This window comes from Coffea arabica, chromosome 7e (genome assembly GCF_036785885.1).
Source record: "Coffea arabica cultivar ET-39 chromosome 7e, Coffea Arabica ET-39 HiFi, whole genome shotgun sequence".
NCBI classification, from domain to species: domain Eukaryota; kingdom Viridiplantae; phylum Streptophyta; class Magnoliopsida; order Gentianales; family Rubiaceae; genus Coffea; species Coffea arabica.
In genome coordinates, this window is record NC_092323.1 from 8,968,820 (window position 1) to 8,996,579 (window position 27,760).

Consider the following 27,760-nt stretch of genomic DNA (forward strand, 5'->3'; position numbering starts at 1 on the left):
AGCTTAGTGATGTGAAATCGTCGTACACAAATACTGCTGCTGTGCTCGTTTCCATTTCCGCACAGCTAGGACTTTTAAAGCGTCGGGGTCCAGAGTGGGACGTCGTTTGACAGCCAGCCAGGTCTGGTCCTCCGAAAGGACTGTTGAAGTTTTAATGCCTAATCACGGAAAATGCACAGCATGTTCGCCAACGTTGGTGACGACGACATAATCAGATCTCCTTCTGCAATTTCGATTTTTTTAATATTAGAAAGTTAGGAAACAGACAACAACTCGTAAGTATTTTAACAAAAAAAATTTGCTGCTTTATCAATCTATCATGAATCCAGGATCCTTGTTTTATTACAAAAAAAAAAATGTCATAGGTTACTTTTTTTCCCATTTTTCTTTTCTTTTTTCTTTTTCCCTCTCACTTGTTAAAGTACTCTATCTAGTAACTAGCAAGATATAGCGAAATTGTTGCCGCAAACTGTAATTTTCCTTGAAATAAATTTGAATAGTCCATTTCAAGATGTATATTATAGTTTTGAAATGTAGAACTAATTCAATTTAAGTCACCCCTAAAAAGTAGTAAAAGGGTTTGATATGTTTACTGAGCATGTTTGGATAGTAAATCATTTTAAATAATTTTTTTAAAGATAATCTGTAATACTTTTTTAATGTGATATATGTAAAATAAAATAATAATTAAAGAATATGTTGATAATACAAATAAATAAAAATTGATAAATAATGCAATTTCCAAACAAACCTACACTTCAGTTTTCTAGATAATCAAGGCATTCATAGAATCCAGAAGATTTGACAATATCCCCCTTTTACAGCTTCCCAACGTTACAGGTGGTTATGATTTGTAAGGTTGTCGGCACATCTTTGTGATAGTAGATATAAGATTATTTGAAAAAAAAAAAAAGGAGTCTTGTATTATTAGTGTAATACTTCTTCTAATGTCGCCTGTGTGAAATAAAATGATAATTAAAATATTATTAGAAATTATTTTTAAATAATATTGAAAACCTTTTCCAAATAATTGATTTCCAAACTGAGCATGATTTTCTTGTTTGCTTTGTCAAACTTAATTGATCATGCAAACAAAGGCTTTTTTCAATGAATATTTCCAATTTGATTTCATACTGTCTGCGATTTGTTCTTTTTTATTTTTATTTTTTTAATTTGATCAAGATACAAAACAATTGTTTATTGCTTTGCATTGCAATCTCAACAACAATATGTATGGACACAATATTATAAGGGTTATTATCACTTTGCCCCATTAACGTTTAGTGCCACTATCAATTTCCCTCTTAACATTATCTTCAATCACTTTACCCCACAAACTAACGGTCAAACTTAACGGAGTTTGTTAATTAAAGTGAAAAGATATATTTAACCCTTAAAATTATTATCACTTTACCCCATAAACTATAGTTTCATTATCAATTTACCCCTAGATTATTTTTTAGACAATTTATCCTACCATTAAACCAACTTAGCAAGTTAAAAAACTTTAGAATAATATATCCTTCTCTTTGTATAATAAAAATAATAAAAAATTTAGAGTGACTCTTCTCCTTTTTAGTATCGAGAAAAAAAAGTCAAAATATTAATTTCTTTCTTCTTGGCAATCTTATTAATATCAAAAAAGAATAGAAAGATAAAAAGGGGGAGGGGGAGAGGGAGAGAGCTCAGTTCTTTTTAAAAAAAAATTACAAATAAGAAAGAATTAAATACTTTTATTATTTTAAAATTATTTCACTTTTCTGTTTACTATCAAATTCCAATCCTAAACCCGACAACCTTAATGTAATACAATAATATTAAACTTTTCTTTATTTTCTTTCTTTACAAAATCTAATTTTCTTTCTTCTTCTTTTCTATTTCTTTTTCTTTTCCTAGTATTAATAAGTGTAAAAAAAAATTTGAGAAAATTCTTTTATTTTTATGTTTTTCGATCTCTTAAAGTGAAAAAAATGGAAGAATAACCATTCCAACTTTTTTATTTTTAATTATATATAAAAGGGTAAATATATTTAAAATTTTTTGATATACTAGTTAGATTAACGATGAAGTAAAATCCCTAAAAAATAATGTTAGGAACTAAAGTGATTGTATCACTATAATTTAAACGAATAAAGTGATAATAACATGTTTAATTCTCCGTTTGGATTTCTTATTTTTTAAAAAATAAAAATATGTTTGGATTAGCTATTTTTGAGGATATTTTTGAAAAATGTTACTGTAGCAAAATTTTTATAGTATATTTTAGAAAATATTTTGAGATATTTAAGAATAGAAGAGTTTTTAGAATATATTTTAAAATTTTTTTTAAATATTAAAAAAAATTTAGACTACTTTTTAGAGTACTTTTTAAAAATTTTAATAATATTTTAAAAATTAGTTTTTGAAAAACTCTTGAATCCAAACAGAGCCCAAATTTTTCATAAATAATATTATAGTAATATGCAAACAAAAATAATTCAAAAAAATATCACATCAATACAATATATTAAAAATAACTCCAAATATATAAAAAATAAAATCTACACATTTTTTCCTCCATCTATCACCACCACTGCCATTATCCCCCATTTCTCCTCTTTCCTCTCCTTCACTCTCCCCTATCCCTCTCCCGCCACACCCTATCACTCCCTTTCCTCCCTAAATCTGGCCTTGAATAGAGACTATGAATCTATGATCTAGCTGCGGCCAAATCACAACTAAAAGGACCACGATCTAGTTGTGATGTTGTGACTAGAGGCCTCGATCTGGTTTCGGCCAGATCGGGGGGAAGGGGAGGAAGGGAAAAGAGGAGGGGGTGAGATATGGTTGAGAAAGTAAGGGGAGGAAAAAAATGGGATGAGGAAAATTGGAGGAGGAAAGAGATGGAGGAGGGGAGGAGGAAGAAGGAAGAGAAAGGGGGAGGAGGGAGGAGTAGAATGGAAGGGATGGTGGGTGATGATGATAATTTTTTAAAAAATATTATAAAAAAATTTCAAATTTAAAAAATATGTCAAAATATATTTCAAAAATATCACAAAAAAATATTTATAATAAAAGATTTTTCATGTATATTGTTATAATAAAATATTTTTAAAATATTTCAAAAAAATAACTAATCCAAAAGGAGTCTAGTGTACTTAAAAAAGATTTGTTCAATTCACCTCTTAAAATGAAACGTCTTTTCTGGTATCCTGTCAGCTGGGACGGCATTTATGGGCAGTTGAAACAGCCTTAATGATCAACACTTTCAATCTACTCAAAGTAGCTTGTTTCATAAATTACAAGATTTATGACATGTATCTACCCCAAAAACACATTAAAAGCACAAAAAATTGCTGCTTTTTCCTGTTGTGGGATGGGATCCATAAGGAAATAGGCTCCTTCAGCTTCTTTTGATGAGCGAATTGATTCATGTAGCAGAAATCACGGGACTTGAAAACCTGTGAATTGAGCGAATGACATTTTAGATAAGTCTAACCAGTCCAACAACGTTAAATACCCTTTTTTTTTTTTTTTTCCGGAAACGTTAACAGTGACAACGTTAAATACTTGCGAAGTGTCTAAATCATTCCCCTGTATTCAGCAGCGTAGGACACCATTGGTCGTCGTAGAATGCAGAAGCTACGAAGAATACATCTTTTGTTTCTTTTCTTTTTCTTTCTGTTTGCACGTAGGAGATTTTTGTTTGTGTTAAAATTAACGATGCCTTAATTAGACCTGCCAAATATATTGGGCTGACCTGAGCTCAATTGGATCGGTCCTAAATTTAGTGGGCTGAACTTCATACAATGTGAACTAATCAAAACATAGACCAATGTCTTTTGCCTAATTGAAGTGTGAGCTGAATTTGGATTGGACTAAGCTCAATCCAATTAATAGTCAGCTTGAAAAATGTCTATCTCATGGCTCATGTGGGTAAATTAAGAAGATTTGTTTATCTAAATTCAGTCGAATATTTAAAGTTTTTTTTTGAATAGTCAAATATTTAAAGTTTAGATGGTTAATTTTATGATAAGTTTTTTTTTTCAATCTCTAATTGCTAAGTTTATGGATATTCTGGTAAACTGTGTTATTTTTTGTCCTAAAATTCAAACAACTATTTGTAAATAGGGATAATTGCAGAAACCTCCCCTGAGATTTCTGACATTTGCACTGACCTCCCCTCTAGGTTTAGAAATTGCATTCACCTCCCCTGAACAGTAACAATTCGTTGCAGAAACCTCCTTGACAGCTTTTGCAGAAGTGAGATAAGAATTTTCTTCCAATTTTGCCCTTACTTGCTTGACAATTATTATTTGCTTGACAATTGCTTAACTAATTATCTAATTAGTTAATAGTTAAACTAATTAACTATTAACTAATTATCTAATTAACTATTAACTATTAACTAATTAACTAATTATCAAATTAACTAATTAACTAATTATCTAATTAACTAAAGCTGTTGTCTGTCCGAAACTAACAAACTATTTGCATGTTAAACTAATTAACTAATTAACTGCTTAACTAATTAACTAATTAACTAACTAACTAATTATCTACCTAATTAACTAATTAACTAACTAACTAATTAACTACCTAATTATCTAATTAATTAATTAACTAATTAACTAATTTTTTTTATCTAATTAACTAATTATCTAATTAACTAAAGTTGTTGTCTATTCGAAACTAACAAACTATTTGCATGTTAAACTAATTAACTAATTAACTAAATCTGTGTCTGTCCGAAACTAACAAATTATTTGCATGTTAAATTAATTAACTAATTAACTGCTTAACTAATTAACTACCTAATTATCTAATTAATTAATGAACTAATGAACTAATTTCTGTTTATCTAATTAACTAATTAACTAAAACTGTTGTCTATCCGAAACTATTAGATAATTAGTTAATTAGATAAATAGAAATTAGTTAATTAGATAATTAGTTAATAGTTAATTAGTTTAACTATGCAGAAATAGTTTGATTAGTTAATAACTATTAACAATTAGATAATTAGTTAATTAGTTAATAGTTAATTAGATAATTAGTTATTAATTAATTAGATAATTAGTTATTTAGTTAATTAGTTAATTAGTTAAACTATGCAGCAATAGTTAATTTAGTGTAATTTTTATTAACAAATGTTTTGTTGGGTTTGATGAAAGTACTCATCACATTCATTTGGTAAAATTAAATCATGTCAAGGGTACTTTAGTAAATTGATCCACTTTTGCCTATCAAATTGCCTTCAACTTTTCATAGGGGAGGTCAGTGCTATTTCAAATTTGATAGGGGAGGTCAATGCTATTACTATAAAGGTCAGGGGAGGTTTCTGCAATTATCCCTTGTAAATATATATGGATTAACTAGTTGTTTCGCTTAACTAGATTTTGTGAACATATAAAATAAATGCATGACATAAGTTTGGGTCTACCCTAATTAGACTCAATACTTGACTTTTTCCTTTTTGATTCGAGCATGAGTTGCAAAAATGTGAGCCTAACTGAACTAAACTTGGATTTAAAAGAATTACATTTTATTTATGGGATTTGAATTTGAATATGTCAAAACCCAACTCACAAAGGTCAATTGACAGGCCTAGCCTTAATAGAGCTAACATTTGCAATCGGGGAAATATCCCTTCTATTACTTTTTCTTTGACAACAACAATTCCTTTTCTTTTTTTTTTTTTTTTTAGTGTAAATGGGAGAATTCAAACTTGAGGCCTCTTATTTGCATTCCCATCTCCTAGATAATAATTCTTTTTATGAATGTTTATATAATAAGAATTCACAATATCAACTTAATTTAGTAGAACAATCTTTTCTAATTCATTCTATCTTAATAATACAAACCGAGTACTTACAATTGATATGTAACTCATATTCATCTTCGATAGTCCGGCATATATGATCAATTTATACGGCATAATCATCGTGAATATATTGAAAACGTATGTTTGGGTATGAGATTATTTGACATAACAAACACACAATCTCTAACTGCATTTTTAATAAATTTTATTAATAAAAAATATTATAGTAATTATTCTAAAAAATTCAAGTAATATTCTATACAAACAACTTCACATTGTGACAGCATATCTATATTGTTTGTATTGGATGTACAAGTATATAGTGGCAGCATATAGGCCTTGTTTGATAATCTAATTTAGTATTTAAACTTAATATGAATTTAGATCTTAATTAAGTGGCACTAAATTTTCTAAATAAAATTTGCTATCAAAATTAAGTGATAAACTATTCACTCATCGCTGAATGTGATATCACTCAAATGTATTAGATTTAATATTTAACAATTCAATGGATTCAGACTTCAAATTTCAAATTTCAGTTTTATCAAATGGACTCTTAATCTCTAATGTTTACATCATATTTTAAGCCGAACCAGTCCACATGGATTTTTATGCATTATAGTCCAAAATAGAAACAGACTATATATATATGTATATGTATGTATCCATCCTAATCCACTCCCAAAATTGCACACACTCCAAATTGATGCTATGTTACAAGATGGAACCAGTTCCATTCCGATCAATCAAAGCACATTGTGCAAAACCATGAAGAGAAATATTCCATCCCAACAAGCACGAAAAGGTAATCAACCTAACAGAGGGAGAGTGTGACCACATGCGGTAGTATCCCGTAGGTCACCGGTTCGAGTCCCAGTAACGAAAATGGGGTAACCCAACAACCCGAATAAGGGTTGGGGCCTGAAGTGGGGTCAGATCCTTTTTTTTGACAAAAAAAAAAAAATAACAGAGGGAGAGTGTGGGTATTTCTCATAGTTATTAAATTCACTCTAGTCCGATGATTCAATCAATCAAGTTGATGAACCGTCTATCTAACTGGACTGAGTTGGTAATTTGACCGTTTAAAAAGGTAAATTATTGACAAGTCAACAATTCATCGATCCAACCAGAAGAACTGAAAACCCGCCCAAGTTTTGAGAAACACTTGGAGCAAAATTTGAGTTGCATAGGCCACTAGCACAATTCAAACTTGGGATCTGTCAGATGACTCGGCACCTTACCAATGGACAAAATGCTTTTATGGGCTATTGATTATTTTATAATATTATTCTATTTTCTTTCAAATCTTGAATTTTTCCTTTTTTTCTCCTTTAATCACTCCTTAAATAAGCATTTCTTGAATCTTTAAAACTCTCATACTTTATTCCAAAATGATATCTTACCATAATTCATTCCTGACATAATAATTACATTGATAAAATTTTGTAATTGAGAGAAAAAAACTACATAAAAGTAAGATGTCATGCTTTAAAGTTGGTTTTTATTCCTAATCAAAATTATTTTGACCTCTAATAGTTAATTATTTAATAGCTCATTGAAAGCTAAACAAAAAACTTTTATAACATAATTTGTCAAGATTTATATATACAAAATTATTAAATATTATATTTAATTAAAAATACATTTTAATAATTCACCAATTTAATTATCCACTCACTAGTTAAACCAATAACTCACTGGTTCACTCCCTTCGTCGGGTTCTTACTCGGGTTTATTTTTATTTTACTCTTTGTCACAACCCGAGGCTTGACAACGATGTTTTTTTTTTTTCTACGACTTGTCATAATCAAAAGGACCCGACATCACATGTTATGAGTAGTAATGAGAACAACAAACCTTTCACTGATATGGCAAACCCTTGCGCCTGCACGACGCATCCACTTTTAACCTCACTTTCCCTTTATAGTAACGGATCAGTCATGCTTATCAACCTAGCTTTGGTACCACACCTCCCGTTTTCTCACAAACTCTTAATCTATTTTTAAGGTTGTTCTTGTACTTGTTTGTTCTTCGAGGAGGAGGAGGAGGAGATTCCAGGAGGAGATGGGTCGTGGAAAGATAGAGATCAGGAAGATTGAGAACTCAACCAACAGGCAAGTTACTTACTCTAAGAGAAGAAATGGTATTTTCAAGAAAGCCCATGAGCTCAGCGTTCTTTGTGATGCTAAGGTTTCACTCATCATGCTCTCCGATACCAAGAAGTTCCATGAGTATACTAGTCCTTCAATAACGTATGTCCTATGACCATAACTCTTGTGGTTTCCTGTTTTTCTTTTATAATTTTGGTGATGCATGTTAAATCCGTCGAGAAGTCTTAAGTAGAATGTTCTTGATTTGGTTTGGGTAGGACTAAAAAGGTCATGGATGATTATCAAAGCGCTGTAGGTGTTGATCTCTGGAGCACGCACTATGAGGTGTTTTTCTTAAATTTCTCGCTAATAATTGCTTAGTTGATTATGTGTGTGTGTGTTTTTAGTAACTAATTTGCATGTGTAGAAAATGCAAGAGAATTTAAGAAGATTGAAGGAGACCAACAATAAGCTGAGGAGAGACATCAGGTAGAGTATTAAGATACGATGATATTGGAGTAGCAACTCCGTACGTATTGATTAAGTGTGATAATACTACTAATTCTTTTTTCTGATTCATGAGTGTGAAGTATCTACTGATTGTACGTCAATGGAATTTGTTCCACAGGCAAAGAATGGGTGAAGACTTGAATGATCTCAACTGGGACAATATGTGCCGTCTGCAAGAGAAGATTGTTGATTCTCTTGCTATCATACGCCATAGAAAGGTTCCTCCTTGTACTTTGCACTTTTTAATTTATACGAGGCTGAATATTTTTTTTTTCCTTCCTTCACAATTTCGCAGCAATAACATGGTGGACGTTGTCAATTAAACATATCGTTTCCATTCTGAAGAAATCAAGAATACTGGAGTGTGGTTATTATTTACCAGAGAATTCATTCATTACTTGGTTCATGTCTTGAACATCAGAGAACAATTTTATTTGTATAATACTCGTCTCATACTTCGAAAATGAGTAAACACTTTCATTTTTATATGGGAACTCTCACGGATCTTTGAACTAGTATATATACACCTTGCCAAATCTAACTCATCATGTCCAAAAAATATCCATATGGATCTTTTGTACTCGAATGGATTTTAGTCTTTGCGATGGTTAGAGACTCTCATTAATAGCAATCGACCAGGTATAACTTCCTTCTTGTGAACTTATTTTCTTGCATATATATGCAGTTGAAGTTGCAGGGTGAATTTGTTCTTTCTTTAGACTCAAAGAAAAGCAAAAGAATTTACATATAGATGAATTAACATTATTTCTTCAATTGTTTCTCTTTGCAACCTTCAATACATGCACCTTCAGGTAGGCGAAAGAAGTGCAGAGTTCTAATGGAACATGCAATTGTCGTCTAGCTAGTCACCTATCCATAGCTTTCGATAGATTTGGTTAGAACTGAGAATACATTTTACGAACTGTTTTGCAGTACCATGTGATCAAAAATCAAACTGATACCTACAAGAAGAAGGTTGGTGATCAGCTTTTATGCTTCAATTCATTCTTTAAAAATATTCGCTTCTTTGCGCGCCCATATAGTTTCTGTCAGAAAGAAAAATATCCTGGGATTACCCTTTCAATTAATGCGCGCAGGTGAGAAACCTGAAGGAAAGACATGGAAATCTTCTGTATGACTTGGTAAGCAGATCACAGATACACCTTCATCTAAAATGGGTGGTCACTTCTCAATTAATTATCTTTATCTTCCTAGCTGGTAGTTTAATTATCTTGGTAGCCACTCTTTTGGGATTCCCAATTTCATGATAATAAAGAAACTAAAGAAAGTTGGTGTGACTGTCGAGTGAAGGAGGCAAGATCATGTGAAGATCCAAAGTATGGGATTGTGGACAACGCCAGAGACTACAACTCGGCCCTTGCATTAGCTGATGGAGGGTTGTCCAACCTCTATGCTCTCCGATTGCAGTCGAGCCACCCCAATCTTCAGGACCTCCGACTTGCTTAAACTTTAAAAGCTCCAAGAACTGGGGATTTATCTAATTTATGTTCTTATCTAATTTTATCCGCAAAGAACTAGTGGATGTGCTAGTCCTCGTATGAGAAAGAATGTTAGAAGTAATTTAAGTTGTTGAAACTCAAAAACTGCATTAACTATTGGGACGAGGTTTTTGCTCATGCAATATCTACTTCGATGCTGTAATGCGATTTTTAATTTCCTTTAAAAACTTCATCTGCGCTACTTGTTGAGAGTTGGGTTAGTTTATGGTAAAAGTATCCTCATGTATGCAAAGATCGGGAGTTAGGATTAATCTTTGTACTACTTTTTAAAGATTGTAACAACTGATATGATATGCAGTGAATATCAGAGTAGCACTTATTAGTTAGTGCTACAATATTCTAGAGTGACATATAAATAATTATATATGTGTGTATGTGCATCGGATTTTCTTGTTTCCTTATTCTTGGCTGTGTTATATATATATATATATATCAGATGTAATTATTATCTGAAGCCTCGGGTTCGAATCCTCTTGCTTACACGAAAAAAAAAAATATTATCTGAAGCTACAACCCCAACTAAACATGATATAACGGCGTTCAAGTACTAAAAAGAAATTCAAGTTTAGTACTGGTAATTACTATAATTTTCTTTGGCACATTGGCCAATGGCCAGATTCTTACTAGCGAGTTGCTTAATTACCAAGCTATGGTTAAATAGCTATGTGATCATTTTACGGGTTTGTGTGTGTGTGTGTGTTTTTTTTTTCTTCACGATTTTTATTAGCAACTTCCGGATTTTAATTTTTTTTTTATTTCTACGTAATTATTAACTGATAAAACTGCTTATGATAGTACTGGTAAAGAATCAGATTGTTCGTGGTTGGTTATTCCTAAGCAAAACTCAAAAAGTTGGTGAAAATAAATAATTGATGTGCTAAAGTCAACTCCGTGAGGTACAATGGGAGTTACCCTCTAGTCTACAAAACCACAAATTGTACTCCTTGAGGTACAACGTATTAAAACTTTTTTTTTTTTTTGAAAATTCATTTTTCTTCAAAAAGATGGTAGCTTGCTGTGATATTAATGTATCTATTGCTCCGAAGGAAACTAATGTATCTATTGCTAACACCAAATAAATAAATAAATAAAGTCAATGAACAAAATTATGTGGTTGACTTTGTGGGCCATAGTCGTCTAAGGTGAATACTTATACGAGTACCAGTAGATTTAAAAGTTTAAACTAAATTACACATTAAACAGAAAAAAAATAGGAAATTAAAAAAAAGAAAAAAAAAAGAAGAAAGGTGGCTACGGTGATCGACGTCGACGAAGAGCTCCACAGACGATCACTCTTGGAATTCGGTATCTTTCATTTCGGAAAAAGCTTTAGACTTCAAATTTGCCAACTGGAAAACCTACTGCACATTCAAATTAGTCTACGGACGAACAGTTTTTAGGTTTTACTGCAGAAGCTGGAAGGGGAGAGGACCATGGCAGCTGCGGTTCCAGTCTCCACTGCTTGGATTCCCGAAGATGACCTCTTATTGAAGAACGCTGTCGAGGTAACTGCCTGCCTTTAGTCTGAGTTTCTCAGAATCATCTGCTTTATTGTTTGGAATTGAGTTTTCACTTCATTTTAGGAATACTATGAATTTTTTTTTTTAATTTGGTTTCGTATTTATTCGCATTACAATTGAAGTCTCGGAATTTTTGTACATTTTACTTGTGCTTGACATATGCTCTAGTTGCAATTATGGGAATCAATTCAGTTATCATATTCCATTTTGTCTGTCTGTATGTATGTAGCAATAGTGATATAGTGATGCTTGAACTAGCTAATCCAACTGTGTGGAGCACAAATTACGCCAAATTAGGGGGCGTTTCAAAATTATAATGCTCTGAGACTTTTATTTCTGGTGGAAGATGAGTGTGCATTAGCTATTGTGGGATTTGGCTTTTTTTTTTTGTAGATAATTTTTCTAAATTACTAGCTGTACATTGATGAAATAATTAGGTATTCTAGGAATTATATGAGTTTAAGGTGCTTTTCTTCATCCTTGAGGTTTCATTAAAGGTGACAGCACTTTTATGTGGTTCCTGAAGGACCGACCTGTTAAGGTTCTTTAAGTCGGAGTGAGTATTTGCTACTTCATTGTTGATATCATAAAGAGAATTGTAAGCATTGCTATCATAAAGTGGGGAATGGTGTAGCATTGTGTGACTGGTTCTCGTGCAAGGAAGAATACCATCATCAAAAGGAGAAGATGTTGCATTGAAATGTCGAAAACCGTCAACTAGATTGTCTGCTGTCTGCTCTTAATTTAGCTATTGTATTTCTGGAGAAAGCTTGAAATAAAGAACAGATTGCTGAGAAGTTGTCAATTTTTGCTAATAATAGTCCCTTTAACCTCCCTTCTTGTTTTACTCTTTAATTATCACTTTGAATGCACTTCTAATTCAGCTTTTCTGTGGGCTTCCACGTCCTGGATCATAAATCTTGTGTTCTTTTCTTTGGTTCCAGGCTGGGGCTTCCTTGGAAGCACTGGCCAAAGGGGCAGTACAGTTCTCCCGTAGATTTACCTTCCAGGAGCTGCGAGATAGGTGGCATTCCCTTCTCTATGACCCTGATGTGTCAGCCCAGGCATCTATTCGCATGTTTGAGCTTGAGTTGTCTGGGTTCAATCCTTTATCGAGAAATAATAGGTTTGATCATTCCAAAGTAAGTAGGGAGGTACCTGAAAAGAGGAAAATTGTGAGCATCCGCAAACAATATTATTCCATGCGGAAGAAATTTCGCAGTGAGTTTTTCAACCCTACTGACCTTGGTTTTCCAGACGAGCCAAATCTTCACGAGAGCAGTGGAAATGTGGCTGATTTCCGCGGATTTGATCGGGATCCACAGGACAGCAATTGTGTGCTTGGAAACTCTATGCAGAATCAATTTGAGTTTCAGGAAGCAGAGATAGAGATCCTACGTAGTGCGTTTGCAAAACCAACAGGGAATGCATCTGTCACCTCTGGTGCTGTTAGTACACGCACATCATATCTCACAGGATGCTCTAATACACTTGAAGATAAGCAGCCAAATGGACTGTTCAGGACATATGGATTTCCTGAGGATGTTTCCACTCCACTAAGGCAAGATGGAACTCCTTTTGAGGCAAATGTTAAATCTAGGGTAATGTCTAGTTTCATTCAAAATAGTTCAGTCAACATTGGTGAATGCTCTGGTATTCAGGAGCCTGGCCTACCAGAAATACCATCTAACAGTAAGCTCTTAGAAAGTTTGGAGATGCAACAGTTGTCTGCCTTTGATTCAAGAAAGGAGAATCCACGTAATGTTCTCCGGGGATCAAGACAGGAATGCGACATGAATGCGCCTGCTGGTAATTCATCATTTCACACTATTGGTTTTTCAGCTGCAGATCCTAATCTGTCCCTTTGGGAACCAGTGCAAGATTTTTCTGCAAGTCCTCTGCCAGTCAGTTTGAAGCAAGGTGATGCAACTCAGGATGCTGAAAAGATGCTTACTGATGATGGAGCCAGCAATGTGAAGAATGAAGCTGTCTATAATGGTGTTGATTCGGGGCCGTTATTGGGTGTCTCAGAGGGTGAGTTTGGAGACCTTCCAGATTCACTTTTGAACCTTTCAAATGAAGACGACATTCTCTTCATAGATGTAGATGGGAAAGAAACTAGGGATAAATCTTATTCTGATAATGTTCATTCACTCCTCCTAAGTTCTCCAAATGATGCTCAGGAGGACAGCTTCAATGATATTGAACCTCAGGCATTGGTCACTGCAGAAAGTTGTCGTACTGATCCTCAAGGTGAAGATCTTGATAATTCTGGAGCTATTACTTCTTCCACTCATGCTGGTGATCAAAATGTTCAGCATCCTGAAATTGATGAGCCATCTGCATCAACTTTCACGTCTAATTCTCATGCACTTGGTGATGGCAATATTTGCTGCACACTGAACACTGAAGACCCTGAAATTCCTTGCAATGATGATATATTCTTGCTTATCCATCCTTCGACGTCATTTGCACCTCCTGCAGCCCAAGCAACCCCTGTAGAGACTATGGGCCTATCTTCTGCTGCTAGTCCAGAACAAACTAGACAAGGAAACTTGTTGATGGATGCAAAAGATCTTCCAAGATCTTCTACCTGGTCTCAGAAGATTGGACCAAATATTTTGCCAGAAACACGTCCCACCTGCTCTCTCGTGGGTTTTGGAGTAAAATCAGAGTTATCTGATATGAACTCTAAAAGTTTTCTTCCAAGGGATGCTAACAAGGCTCTCGGAGACTTGAACCAATGTAAATCATCGAATGCAAATCAAAGCATACCAGCTAGTAGAGCACTTGAGGACAGTATTTCTAAAGTTGACTTGAAGGTACTCAGATAACACGAGCAACTGTGGCTTCTTACATGATCAGTTTCTTCACGACTGTCATTGTATTTCTAAAGCTGTTTCTTTGTTGTAAGCAGGCTGGAGAGTGTTCAGTGTCATTTGTGGAAGTACATAATACAGTAGCAGGCTCTTTGAAAATAGATATGTCAGATTCAACAACAGTAAACCCTTCAGCATCAGATCAGGAAGAATTAGGGAGTGATAAAGATGTTCCTTATTTTTCTGACGTTGAAGCTATGGTAATTGTTTAAAGTTTTGTTTAGCTATGCTTCCAACTACCATAGTAAACTTTATTAAGCTTCTATTCCTTTGCATGTCAGATACTTGAAATGGACCTAGATCCACATGATCAAGACTTACATAGTTCGAAGCAAGGTAATTAATCTAATTTTGTTTTGATCTGTACAATTAGAATTACCTGAATGCTTGATTTTTAGAATTTTTCCATGTTTGTGTTTGCAAAGTCTTTGTTTCCCCAATTCCCTCTTCCACAAATAGCATAGAAAACTGATTGGTGGTCCCATAACATGATATAACTTGTGATTCTGGAGTATAGCAGCAGGTAAACTGATGCATGTTACTTTACTAGTTTACTATCAGATAGGGGAAAAAAATTCCATTATTCTAGTTTAGGTGCATATAAAAATTGGAAGCATAGCTATCATAAACTGAGATGAAAGGCTTATGAATTTGTGTGCTGGAGTGAAATTCAGAATCCTTTTCAGTAACATTTGGTCATTATATAGCTGAAGTTTTGAGATATCAGTATGAGGACGCAAAAAGGACTATTATAAGGCTGGAACAATGTGCTCAATCATGTCTTCAAAGATCCATGACATCTCAAGGGGCCCTTGCGGTTTTTTATGGTCGTCATTTGAGGCATTACATCAGAAAAACTGAGGTAGGCATCTAGTTCTGTCACTTTCTGAATTTGGTAACTGTGCTTCGCAATTCATTGGAATTATATGCTAATTTCCATTTTTTACATGATTATTTTACTTTTACACCTCCTCTCTTTCGGTTTCTGCTTAGTTCCTTATCTGTTAAACAGCATGTATTTTTGTAGCTTTCTTTTCAGTTTTTGTGTTTCTCAAGTGGAACATCTGTTCAATAATTTGGACACTAGAACCATTTTCTACCTTTGTAAGTAACTTGGCCTTTGGCACTTTCTGAAGCTTCGCGTGGCCTTGAACAAGTTAGAAGATAGATTCCTTCTGACGAGTGTCAAAACTCTGAGTGATTCATGCAGGAGCTGAACAAAAAAAAAAAAAGCATTAGCTCAATATTTTCATGAAATAACTCCTTTCAGTTTCTTGTACATTATCTATAAAACTTCTTGTAGATTGAAGTTTGTTCAGTCATAATTTTGTTACTACCACCAATCTGCAGGTTTTCATTTTGCCTTTTTCTGTAACTACCTCTACCATATATCCTTGAAGGAGTACAGATGCAGTCTAAGGATCTAGGCTCAATTTCTGTATTCCAGTTTGAAGAAGTTAACAACATTTTTTTGGATATCAAATGACTCTGCTCTTTTTAAAGTTTTATAAATCATTCTTGCGGTTCTTGTTAGTGATATTCCATTATCATAGAGTAGTGCATTTACATGTACACATCTCAGTCTGTGAGTTCTTAGCACAGAGTAATCTTTGAGAAAAATGCCAGAATAACTCTATTTGGTGAATCTGATTTAATAGGTTGTACTTGGAAGATCTACAGATGATTTTGATGTTGATATTGATCTAAGAAAAGAAGGGCGCGCTAATCGAATTTCTAGACGCCAGGTAGGATCTTCCATTAACTGATATCTTTGACAATATGTAAAGCTTATGTTTTCTTGTGGACAATGAGGATCGCTTCTCAGTCCTCACTATGGATAAAATCAAATGAACCGAAATTTGATTTTATAAATGATGCTTCCTCTTCTTCATTTGTTTTGGCATTTCTTCTCTGTTTTCAATCGGAGTAGTTATAACTACTGTTTTTGCCCTATGTAGGCAATTGTTAAGATGGAAACGAACGGATCTTTCTACTTGAAAAATATCGGGAAGAGTTTAATCTCAGTTAATGGCAAGTTGGTTGCAAGTGGACAACTGATCTGTCTTGACTCCAGTTGTTTGATTGAGGTATGTTTCTTTTCCTTCTGACCTTTTAACAAAGCAGTCTTCTTTGTCATGATTTTCCTCCTTTCTGGGATCCTTCTATATGAATCAATCTCTTGTACTTTTGACTGTTTCAATCAACCTCTTGTACTTTTGACGTTGAAACGGAATGAATGCCCCAGTCACTGTTGTTTTTCATTACCTGAAATAGAGGAAGTCTCATGACAAGTGCGATTTTTTTAAAGTACTCTAGCTAGATTTGAATCATTCCCATTGATACCGATCTGAAGTACACCCTGGCGGTGTGTATCTATGGCCCAAAAGTAGGAAGGAACTTCTTGATAAGCAAGTTCTAGAAAAAAGAATCTAGCGATTCTTGTGCTCTAAACTATAATATGAATAAATATGACTTTACTCATCAAACTAAATCAAATATTAGAAGGAATACAGGAATCTGCTTCTGGTGGCAACAGTTTAGTTTATTTACTCCAAACATTGATTATTAGTCTTTATGGGAAAAGTGCTGAATGCGCATAATTAAGATTTTTTTAGCATGGATGTATTAAGTTATATTTGTTTATTGTACAGATTAAGAGCAATTTACTGCTTTTTTAGTCTTCTGCTTTTGCTCGTTACATAATTTCTTTTAGCTGGTTGACAAGTTTTGTGCTTATCCTAACCAATTAAAATGGCAAATATGTAGATAAGGGGAATGAGCTTTGTGTTTGAGATCAACCAAAAATACGTCAGACAGTACATCAATAGCATGTCAAGGGATAGCAAAGGGAAGAATAGCAAGTTTGAATGGTCACCTGACGGAGAAACTTGAGTGAAAGAATTCATGAAAAAGGTGCTTCGTTTCCATCTCTTCCAATTAATCTCCTTTTTATTTTTTTGGTCATAGGAATATGTTATGTGCATTGACGAAATTGTACATATGTAATTCTCTTCAATGCAATGCAGATATCCAATCAAGCTTTCATCTGTATCTTTGTTGCTTTCTCTCTTTCTTTCTCAACTTGTTCTGGAATCCCACTTTTATCTTTTGTTTTGACGTCGTTTTTCCCTTCATTTTTGTTTTGGCGGTGGGATGAATTGTGAGGATCATTTGGGACTATAAGAGCAAAACTGCATCGGCTGGTAAATTCCTGCATCAGTTTCACCAGCGGCTCGAAGTCAGCACTAAACTGCAGCACGGTTTAACATCACGGCACAGAAAATTACTGAAGAAAACATCAAATAGAATCACGAAATCCCCAATGTTATCAAGATCGCAAACTCTGAACAAGTGTAACAAATACATGAACCAAGTTGCTCCCTGGTCCCTGTTAACATCTACTGTATCTAAATTAATGCAGTGGGCCTAAGAGTTCCAATTATTTCCCTGTGACTTTCTTTCAACGCAAAGGACGTTAATTGGACATTTTAGCTAGTTATTTAGGCTTAATAGAGAGTCTCCCAGGAAGCTACTTTTTCACCTTCATCCACTTCAAACCGTGATGCAATCGATATTGGGGTCATCAGATAAGGTGATAGGCCATCCCAGCAAAAGATTTGGTCCCTTTTTCTTTCTGAAGATAAAGGGTATGGGAAGGGCTAGTTGGGGGTCGGATAAGTTTTAAAGTACTCATGATTTGTTACTAGTAGAATTTGCATTTACACTCTCTCGGCCCCTAGATAACGTGACGCTGAATATTTTAAAAAAGGGTAACGTGTAGTTGAGGTGTTGATATTTTAGAAAAGCCAACTTAATTAGGAAATACAAAATGATAAGTAGGGTAAGAATTGTTAGTGAGTGCATTCAAATGATAAGTTGGGTGTGATTTAATCTTTGAAAAAATAGTTTACAACTCGCAATGGCAATAACTGCACTAACAAACTTATTCCGGGTATTTTGAAACGGGAATACTTAAAATTGGAAAATAATAAAACTATTCCTTTAAATATGAAGAACTTTTTTTTTTTTTTTTTTGGTTATGGAAAACAATGAACCTAAAAAATTGTTTGGTGAGCTTTTCTGCGTGCAGTCCCCTACAATTTGTTACCAAATAGTATTTATTATGTCATCAATGGACGAATAAAAATTGTATATTTGCGGATGGGAAAAGTTGCGGACGAACAGAGGTGCTTGCTAATATTTCGAAGTTAGTTAGCAATTATTGAACATCAATAATAATAATAATAATAAACACCATACATGCTGAGGCTACCAAATTCAGTGCCAGCTTGAGGGATTTCTGGAAGTTAGTAGTGTCACCATATGTGGCATACCGGACTACATCCAAATATTGAAACGTTTATGACTTTTTTTTATACTGTAGTTGAAGAAAATGATAGTAGATAGTTTGGTAGCTTGATTTGGTAGAGGAGTGGTGAGATGTGACGTGCCTCATGAAAGTTGAAAGTGCTTTTCCACTTATTGGCGCACATAATTAATTTCCATGGATCGAATATTGTTGAAGATGCCTAGGCAGGGTTCGTTGCATTGCAGGCATTTGGGGTGTCTGTAGTAAATGGAAAAATGTGAATTTTCATCAGAACATGGCATGTTCATATTCTCCGGTGGCAACCGCTACAAGTTGCGAAGGGAGATATTCTATTTTATGGGTTGTACAACGTATTATTGGAGTGTTTTTATAAACACGTGTCTCGAAAGAATGTATACGCCTTGTATGGAAAGGAATTTTTTTTATTAAATTTATTTTTACATTTTTCGTAAATACATTTTTCGATTATTTTTTTACGTCACATATATCAAATCGTTGCAGTACATTTTTTACAAAAACTCCAAAAATTTACAATCCAAACACAATAAATTTTCCTGGCTATAAAATCAACGAAGTATGGTCTTAAAAACGGTCATTTTGTATTTGACTCTTCAATTATTGATCTACTGTCAAGTAAAAAGAAAAAAAGAAAAAAATTCACAGTATGGTGACCATATATATCTCTTTAACTGTCAAAACGATGCACGCATAATTCTATCGTATTTGGTTATTGAAAGGAAAAATAGTCAACAATGAAGCCCTTTTACTGAAAAGATAATTTTGACCCACATGTTTGATTGTTTAAGATTAATATCTACCACAAGGTAAGCCAGATGACCACATGCTTATATGTCCATGGAAATTCTCATGCATCTTTTAGGGACTTTCTATTGGACGTGACGTTAGATTTTCTTGTGTACTAAGTAAAGGTGGCTTAGTTAGAGTATATGTTGTAAGTCCCACAGACAACCAAGAGGGGGGTGAATTGGTTTGATTAAAATCTTAACCAAGTATATGCACTTTTTGCTCTAATGAAAATTTACCTTCCTTTTTAGTAATGATCAACCAAGTAGATTAGAAGACAATAGCAATATTGATCAGAGAAGCAAGTTTAGATAAGCAATGAAGATTTTATTAAACAGAAATGTAAAATAGAGAAACAAACCAAGTGTCTACCAAGCTTTACCCAAACTTGAAGACCAAACACTAGGAAGAGCAACTTCTCTTTGATGAACGAAGATCAACTAGATGTACAATGGAGGGAGCACTTCCTCCTTGCCCTAAGCCTCACTTAGTCAAGCTAGGAAGTTTTACAATCACTCAGAAAACCCTCAACAAAGCTACACTAAAGATCCTTTCAACCACAAAAGAAATGCTCAACAGAAATTCACACCACTTTAAAACAAATCTGCTTTGGAGACTATTTTCTGGCTAAAATATCTCACTAGATCTTGTAAACAAAGTGTGCCAAAAGTTCCTACTTCGTTCAGACCAGTTTGATTTTAAAGGGAACCAGAAATGAGCTTCATCAATGCTTCCAACGGATAGAAGGCAGCTGAAGAGTCAACTAGCCGTTGGGGCTGTCGGACGTCCGACGATCAAATCATCGTCCGAACCAATCGTCCGATGGCATCCAAGTTGACGTTCGGACGTCCGATGCGTCTTGATCGTCCGACACCGCAGCGTCCGATCGTAGGCAGAGAGTTGGCAAGTCAGCTTGGAATTTTTCGGACGTCCGATGCGGTTGATGAGCGTCCGATGGCAAGCGTCCGATCCTTCCGGACGTCCGATGCTTCCTCACGAGCGTCCGACAGAGCTTCCTTCTTGATGCTCTTTATCCTTTCGGACGTCCGACAGATTCCTTTTGGCCGTCCGACGTGAGTATCCTGTTTTTGCTTCTTCTTTTGGTTGAAATGCATTTCATGACCTATTCATACCTGATTCTTTGATATGTAAAGACACTTATAATCGAAGAAGGTTAGATACATTTCAAAATACCAAGAATAGCAAAATTGTCATACTTAAAGGACAGTATCTTTGATTGGAACAAAACAATGACTAAATTCATTCATTTTATTCCAATCTTGTTTGCCACATCCAAAGCAACGTAGTCAGGAGATAAACGAACATATGCTTTCTTTGTTCCATCAGACCTGATCAAAGTGTTCACTTTCTTGGTTAGTATAAACATTTCAAATTACTTTGTGATCATCAAAACCAAGAATAACATTCTCCCCCTTTTTGATGATGACAAAACAAAGGTTTGAAATGAAATTTTATGATTGCAATGAAAACTCCCCCTTTCAAAATAGACAAGAACTCCCCCTGTCTTAGTGAATCACAAAATTTGAAAATTTTGGAAAACTCCCCCTCACAAGGCTGCCCATCCGAGTTAATCAATTAAGCATATCAGCCAATCCAAATTTAAACAATCAATCCAACATATCCTAACATCACCAATCATCAATCATGCCAACATCACCAATCATCAATCATCTCCCCCTTTTTGTCATCACAAACGGGCAACCAATCACATCACCACATCCACAAATTCACAAATTTAGACAAGTTCACACATCAAAACTTAGACCATCAATCAGAATAGACAATCCACAAATTCATTACATTCACATAAGCAGAATAGACAATCATTCATCAAAATATTCAGACATCCATCAAAACAGTACTTAGACATCCAAAACGAAACTTAAAATATCCATTACATTACACATTCATTGTTGAATACTACAAAAACATAAAAGAGACAAACAACATGCAAATGTCCTAAATGATGAACTAAGTGGATCCAGGTGTCCTCCGAGAGAGCTGATATTGATCAAGATCCTCCTCTTCAGTTTCTTCATCATCTTCAGCAGCCTCTTCAACTGGTGCCTTGCCTTTATCTGATGTAGAGGTGCCATGAGGAGTCACAGGGGTTGAAGAACCAGGATCCGGAATTGATGAACTTGGATCAGTGGGGTGGCAAAAAATTGATGCAACATATCAGGATAGTAGACATTTGGCATAGAAATAAGATGTGACCATTTCTGGAAAGCAAATAGACTCAGAATGGATTCTAAACCTATGGAGCGAAATTCAGAAGGGTTTACAGTTCTTTGAGAGATGACACCCTTCTGGGATATCCAGGAGTATTTGTCTTTCGCAGCATCATCAAAGAATGTAGGAGGAGGGACTGATTTAGGAGGCGGTTGAGAGGAGGTCCCCTGTCCAGATTCAGGCTGAGATGTGGGTTGTGGGGTAGGCCGTGACATTTGACCCTTGATAGCTCCCCTTTTGAAGCGTTTGGATGTCCGTTTGACAGTAGGAAGATCCTCATCCTCATCCCTGAGTGGATGCTTGCGTCCGGCAGTAACTTTTCCTCCCCTTAGATTCACCATTGTTCTAAATGTGTGGAATGGAGGATGCAAATGATGCACACAGCAGTAGGGAAGTGAATCGCACAGAAATATTGGGACAAAAACACCTTGAACGAGATTTGACAGAGCGGTTATGCAAGAGTAGGGTTGTGAGGAAAATTTGGGGATTTGCGAAATGTTACTCAGTTTGGTGAAATGATCAGGAGAAATGAAACGCAAACGATGGGGAAATGTTTTGGTTGAGTCAATTTGGGAATGGTAGCTACAGAATGGTACGAATTTGAGAGTGAGGGAAGAGAGAGTTTTCGTCCGAGAGGAAATAGGATATGAAGAGACTGAAGCAAATAGGGAAGAAAGTTGATTTAAAAAATGAGCCGTTGCACTGTCGGACGGCCGACCGAAGTTGTGCGTCCGACAGCTGCGTCCGAACAAGCGCAATCTGGAAAATGACTGAAGAACATCATCGGACGTCCGTTCATCTTCTTTCGGACGTCCGAAGACCCAAAGAAAATTAAGATGATTTTTCGATTATTCCTAATTTTGATCTTAGATGAATGAACTGTTCTAATGGCAAAGCTTTCGTAAAAATATCAGCAAATTGATCTTTAGAACAAACATAATTTACACAAATTTCACCTTTTTGAACAAGATCACGAATAAAGTGATGCTTTATATCTATGTGCTTTGTCCTAGAATGATGAATAGGATTTTTGGTCAAATTGATAGCACTAGTATTATCACGGAATACAGGCATGCAGTCATACAACAATCCAAAATCATTCAAAGTGTGCTTCATCCATAGAAGTTGAGCACAACATGCACTAGCGGCAATATATTCCGCCTAGGTGGTAGACAAAGAGATTGCACATTGTTTCTTGCTAAACCAAGAGACTAAACAATTTCCAAGAAAATGACAAGTTCCACTCGTACTCTTTCTATCCACATGACAACCTCCAAAATCAGCATCCGAATAACCATATAGAGCAAACTCATTAGATCTAGCATACCAAAGACCATAGTCTAATGTACCTTTCAAATACCTAAAAATTCTTTTTACAGCATTCAAATGTGATTCTTTTGGACAAGATTGAAATCTAGCACACAAGCAAACAGCAAACATAATATCAGGTCTACTTGCGGTTAAATAAAGTAGGCTTCCGATCATACCTCTATAATGCTTTTCATCCACATGATTACCTTCTTCATCTTTGTCAAGCTTTGTAGAAGTGCACATTGGAGTTCCAACTTGTTTTGAGTCCTCCATGCCAAACCTTTTCAGCAATTCCTTGGTATATTTTGCTTGATTTATAAAAATTCCCTCAAGAGCTTGATGTATTTGAATTCCAAGGAAGAAATTTAATTCTCCCATCATACTCATTTCAAATTCATTTTGCATAGTGGTGGAAAACTCCTTACATAGATACTCATTAGTAGCACCGAAAATGATATCATCAACATATATTTGCACAATAAGAAGGTCTTTCAACACATGCTTAGTAAAAAGTGTGGTGTCCACAACACCCCTTTTGAAACCTTTTTCAATCAAGAACCCACTTAATCTTTCATACCAAGCTCTTGGAGTCTGTTTTAAACCATATAAAGCTTTAGATAGTTTAAACACATGACTTGGAAATTTTGTATTTTCAAAACCGGGGGGTTGATCCACATATACTTCTTGATCAATAAAACCATTTAAAAAAGCACTTTTAACATTCATTTGAAACAATTTGAAACCTTTAAAGCATGCAAACGCAAGAAGCATTCTAATAGATTCTAATCTTGCTACGGGAGCAAATGTTTCATCAAAATCAATTCCTTCTTCTTGTGCATATCCTTTAGCAACTAATCTGGCTTTATTTCTTACAACACCACCTTTATCATCTAACTTATTTCTAAAAATCCACTTTGTGCCAATGATAGGCTGATTTTGAGGTCTATCAACAAGTGTCCAAACTTCATTTCTTTCAAATTGATTAAGTTCCTCTTGCATTGCCAAAATCCAGTTTTCATCCTTTAAAGCATCATTGACATTTTTGGGTTCAAAAAGAGACACTAAAGCAAAATTGTCAATCAATTTTCTAGATGAGGAACGAGTGTTTACTTTCTCGGATGGATCACCAATTATAAGCTCTTTTGGATGATTTTGGCTGAATTTCCAAGCCTTGGGAAGATCTTTGAGTGGATCATCATTTTTGTCTTCATCTTCCTCTTCTTGATCATTATGAACTTCATTTTCCATTTCAGTTGCTGCTGGTTTAGAACTTCCTTCATTTCCAATTGACAGCTTTTCCATTCCTGCTCGAACACCTACATCATCATCCTCACACGGACTTTTGGAATTATCATCATTGGTTTCATCAAATGTTATATGTATAGCTTCTTCAATCACAAGAGTTCTTCTATTAAAAACTCTATATCCTCTTTTATTCTCACAATATCCCAAAAATATTCGTTCATCAGATTTTTTATCAAACTTACCAAGATGTTCCTTTAGATTCAAAATAAAACATTTACAACCAAATACTTTGAAATAACCAACTGTAGGTTTCTTATCAAAAATCAGCTCATAAGGAGTTTTCTTTAAGATAGGTCTCAAGAGAATTCTATTCATCACATAGCATGCAGTGTTTACCGCTTCAGCCCACAGATATTTAGGCAACCTACATTCATTTAACATAGTTCTAGCAGCCTCTTGGAGAGTCCTGTTTTTCCTTTCTACAACACCATTTTGCTGTGGAGTTCTTGCAATAGAAAACTCATGAGTTATGCCATTATGATCACAAAATTCTGGAAAACCACAATACTTGAATTCTGTTCCATTATCACTTCTAATTCTAACAATTTTTAATCCAAACAGATTTTGCACTTTAGCAAACAATGAAGTGAAATTCTTGAATGCATCATCCTTATGAGCAAGAAATATTACCCAAGTGTATCTAGAATAATCATCTACAATCACAAAACAGTACTTCTTACCACCCAAGCTAGAGATTTGAGTAGGGCCAAATAAGTCAAGATGCAAGAGTTCTAAAGGTTTGGAAGTAGATACACACTTCTTTGGTTTAAAAGAAACTTTTGTTTGCTTTCCAAATTGACATGCATCACATATTTTATCCTTTTCAAAACTGATTTTTGGCAAGCCTCTAACTAGCTCCTTTTTCGAAATTTCCTTTAGTAACTCCATGTTAAAATGACAAAGTCTTCTATGCCACAACCAAGGATCTTCATTTGAAGCTTTAAGACATTTTAAGCTAGAAGAATCAATTTTATCAAGAATCACAATATATATGTCGTTGAACCTCTTACCTTTGAACACAACATTGTATTTGGAATCAATCACAATGCATTCATGCTTTCTAAACAATACATTCAAGTCTTTATCACACAATTGACTGACACTAAGCAAATTATAACTCAAGTTATCAACTAAGAGCACATTATGAACAAAAGTTTCACCATCCTTACCAACATCACCTATTCCAATTGTTTTAGCTTTCACATCATCACCAAATGTCACTTTTCCACTTGATCTTGATTTCAGCTTTATGAACAAAGCGGGATCACCGGTCATATGCCTTGAACAACCGCTATCAATGAACCATTTGGACTTGTGTGAGCATTTTTCCTGAAAAGAGAAAGTGTTTGGTACCCATTTTAATTTTTGGGTCCATAATAGTTAGCATTATATCTAACTAACCACATGCATTTCATCCCTTTGTTCAGATTTCTTTTCACATAGCAATCACTTTTCAAATGCCCTCTTTGACAACAAAAACCACACATAATGGAAGAGTCCTTAACATGTACTGGTTTGACATATCTTAATCCACCTTTTCTATATGTTGTGAAACCATGTGCATTTTTGTTGTGTGCAAATGTTCTTTGAAAAATAGTAGGATGTGTAGGTGACATGTTCCTTTTGATAAACTCCTGCTTCCTTGCTTTCAAAGTCTCATCCAAGTTGTCCATTCTCCTTTTTAAATCACCATGTCTTTCGTTCAGCATTTTACAAATATTTGTCTTTCTATCAAGCTCATTCTGAACATCAAATCCGGCTCTTACAAGACATTCATTGTCAGTTTTTAGTTGTTTATTTTGTTGAAGGAGACATGCATTTTCATGAATGAGAAAAGCAATTTTCTGTTTTAGCTGTTTGTTCTTATCATAAGATTCCTTCAAAGCATTATGCAGTTTTTCAACAAAGGATTCAAGATCATCATCTTCTTCATCATCACTTTCAGATTGAGAGTGTATGGGAGTTACCTCATTATCTCCAATAGCCATGAAGGCCATTTGAGCTGATTCTTCCTCTTCTTCAACTTCCCCTTCAGAGTTGCATTCATTCCAAGTAATCTGGAAGTTGTTGAATCTTGGCTTTCGATCAGCTTTTCCATCTTTCATTTTCTTCATGGGGCATTCGTTTGCATAGTGTCCAGGCTGTCCACATTCATAGCATTTGTCCACTTGCTTCTTGTTGAATTCTTGTTTTCCTTTGTTCCTTGCATTTGATGAATAATTTTGGAATTGATTGTTAGGTCCTCCCTTTCTGAACTTTCTTTTATTCAAGATTCTTTTGAAGCCTCTTGTGATGAGAGCAAGATCATTATCATCACCATCCGAATCTTCATCATCCAAGTGAGCTGGATCATCTTCACTTTGAGTAGTCTTTAGAGCAATATTTCTTTTTGCTCTAGCATCCTCTTCCTCCTGCACTTTAGATTTCAGTTTTAACTCATAAGAGGTTAGTGAGTTAATGATAGATTCAATAGGCACAGAACTTAAATCCTTAGCCTCCTCTATTGCAGTCACTTTATTTTCCCATTCTTTGCCCAATGCATTGAGAATTTTTCTGTTCTTCTCTCCCAAGGTGTACTCTTTGCCCAACACCTCGAGATCTTTGATCAAGTCAGTGAACCTGCAAAACATTTTGTCAATATCCTCAAGAGGTTCAATCTTAAAAGATTCATACTTTGTGACCAAGATGGCCTTTCTCTGTTCTCTCACATTGTCACCACCCTCATGGATTTCTCTTAACTTATCCCACATTTCTTTGGCTGATTTACAGCCTTTCACTCTAATTGATTCATTTAAATCTAAGGCACTATAAAGAACATTCATGGCCTTGGCATTCAATGTGAGGTTAGTCCTGTCTTGAGCATTCATTTCAGCTCTCATTTTTTGCCGAAGCAGCCCTGTATCTGCATCAAGAAAGTTAGCTTCATGCGGTCCTTCACTCACAATAAACCATAGTTCAATATCAATAGATTGTAAAAAGATAATCATCCGTTCTTTCCAGCTAACATAGTTAGAGCCACTGAACATGGGAGGCCTAGTAACAGATTGCCCCTCAACAAACATAGCATGACTGGTTGTCATCTTTACTCCAAGCCGTTAGAGCTTAATCTCAAGGAGACCAAGCTCTGATACCAATTGTAAGTCCCACAGACAACCAAGAGGGGGGGTGAATTGGTTTGATTAAAATCTTAACCAAGTATATGCACTTTTTGCTCTAATGAAAATTTACCTTCCTTTTTAGTAATGATCAACCAAGTAGATTAGAAGACAATAGCAATATTGATCAGAGAAGCAAGTTTAGATAAGCAATGAAGATTTTATTAAACAGAAATGTAAAATAGAGAAACAAACCAAGTGTCTACCAAGCTTTACCCAAACTTGAAGACCAAACACTAGGAAGAGCAACTTCTCTTTGATGAACGAAGATCAACTAGAT

The 27,760-nt window shown here is 34.7% G+C and overlaps 2 protein-coding genes across 2 annotated transcripts; both read left to right on the top strand.

Moving 5' to 3' along the window:
• The first annotated feature begins 7,743 nt into the window (after window positions 1-7,743).
• Window positions 7,744-10,040, top strand: LOC113697871 (agamous-like MADS-box protein TM6). The gene is made up of 7 exons (XM_027217463.2): window positions 7,744-8,055; window positions 8,172-8,238; window positions 8,321-8,382; window positions 8,522-8,621; window positions 9,337-9,378; window positions 9,501-9,545; window positions 9,715-10,040. Exons 1-7 carry the CDS (start codon window positions 7,868-7,870, stop codon window positions 9,868-9,870), a joined length of 660 nt encoding a protein of 219 aa, XP_027073264.1. The 5' UTR covers window positions 7,744-7,867; the 3' UTR covers window positions 9,871-10,040.
• A 1,056-nt stretch (window positions 10,041-11,096) lies between these two features.
• LOC113698796 (uncharacterized) lies at window positions 11,097-17,764 on the top strand. The gene is made up of 8 exons (XM_027218743.2): window positions 11,097-11,428; window positions 12,388-14,265; window positions 14,361-14,522; window positions 14,604-14,658; window positions 15,030-15,184; window positions 15,981-16,067; window positions 16,281-16,409; window positions 17,089-17,764. The coding sequence occupies exons 1-8, from the start codon at window positions 11,357-11,359 to the stop codon at window positions 17,212-17,214; spliced, it is 2,664 nt and encodes an 887-aa protein (XP_027074544.2). The 5' UTR covers window positions 11,097-11,356; the 3' UTR covers window positions 17,215-17,764.
• Window positions 17,765-27,760: the final 9,996 nt, after the last annotated feature.

Excerpts from the sequence above, each read along its gene's own strand:
- LOC113697871 (XM_027217463.2), top strand. The coding sequence starts at position 7,868 with ATGGGTCGTGGAAAGATAGAGATCAGGAAGATTGAGAACTCAACCAAC. Across the intron at positions 8,056-8,171 it reads TATACTAGTCCTTCAATAAC|GACTAAAAAGGTCATGGATG; the intron begins GTATGTCCTATG and ends TGGTTTGGGTAG. Across the intron at positions 8,239-8,320 it reads TCTGGAGCACGCACTATGAG|AAAATGCAAGAGAATTTAAG; the intron begins GTGTTTTTCTTA and ends TTGCATGTGTAG.
- LOC113698796 (XM_027218743.2), top strand. The coding sequence starts at position 11,357 with ATGGCAGCTGCGGTTCCAGTCTCCACTGCTTGGATTCCCGAAGATGAC. Across the intron at positions 14,266-14,360 it reads TTTCTAAAGTTGACTTGAAG|GCTGGAGAGTGTTCAGTGTC; the intron begins GTACTCAGATAA and ends TGTTGTAAGCAG. Across the intron at positions 16,068-16,280 it reads ATCGAATTTCTAGACGCCAG|GCAATTGTTAAGATGGAAAC; the intron begins GTAGGATCTTCC and ends TGCCCTATGTAG.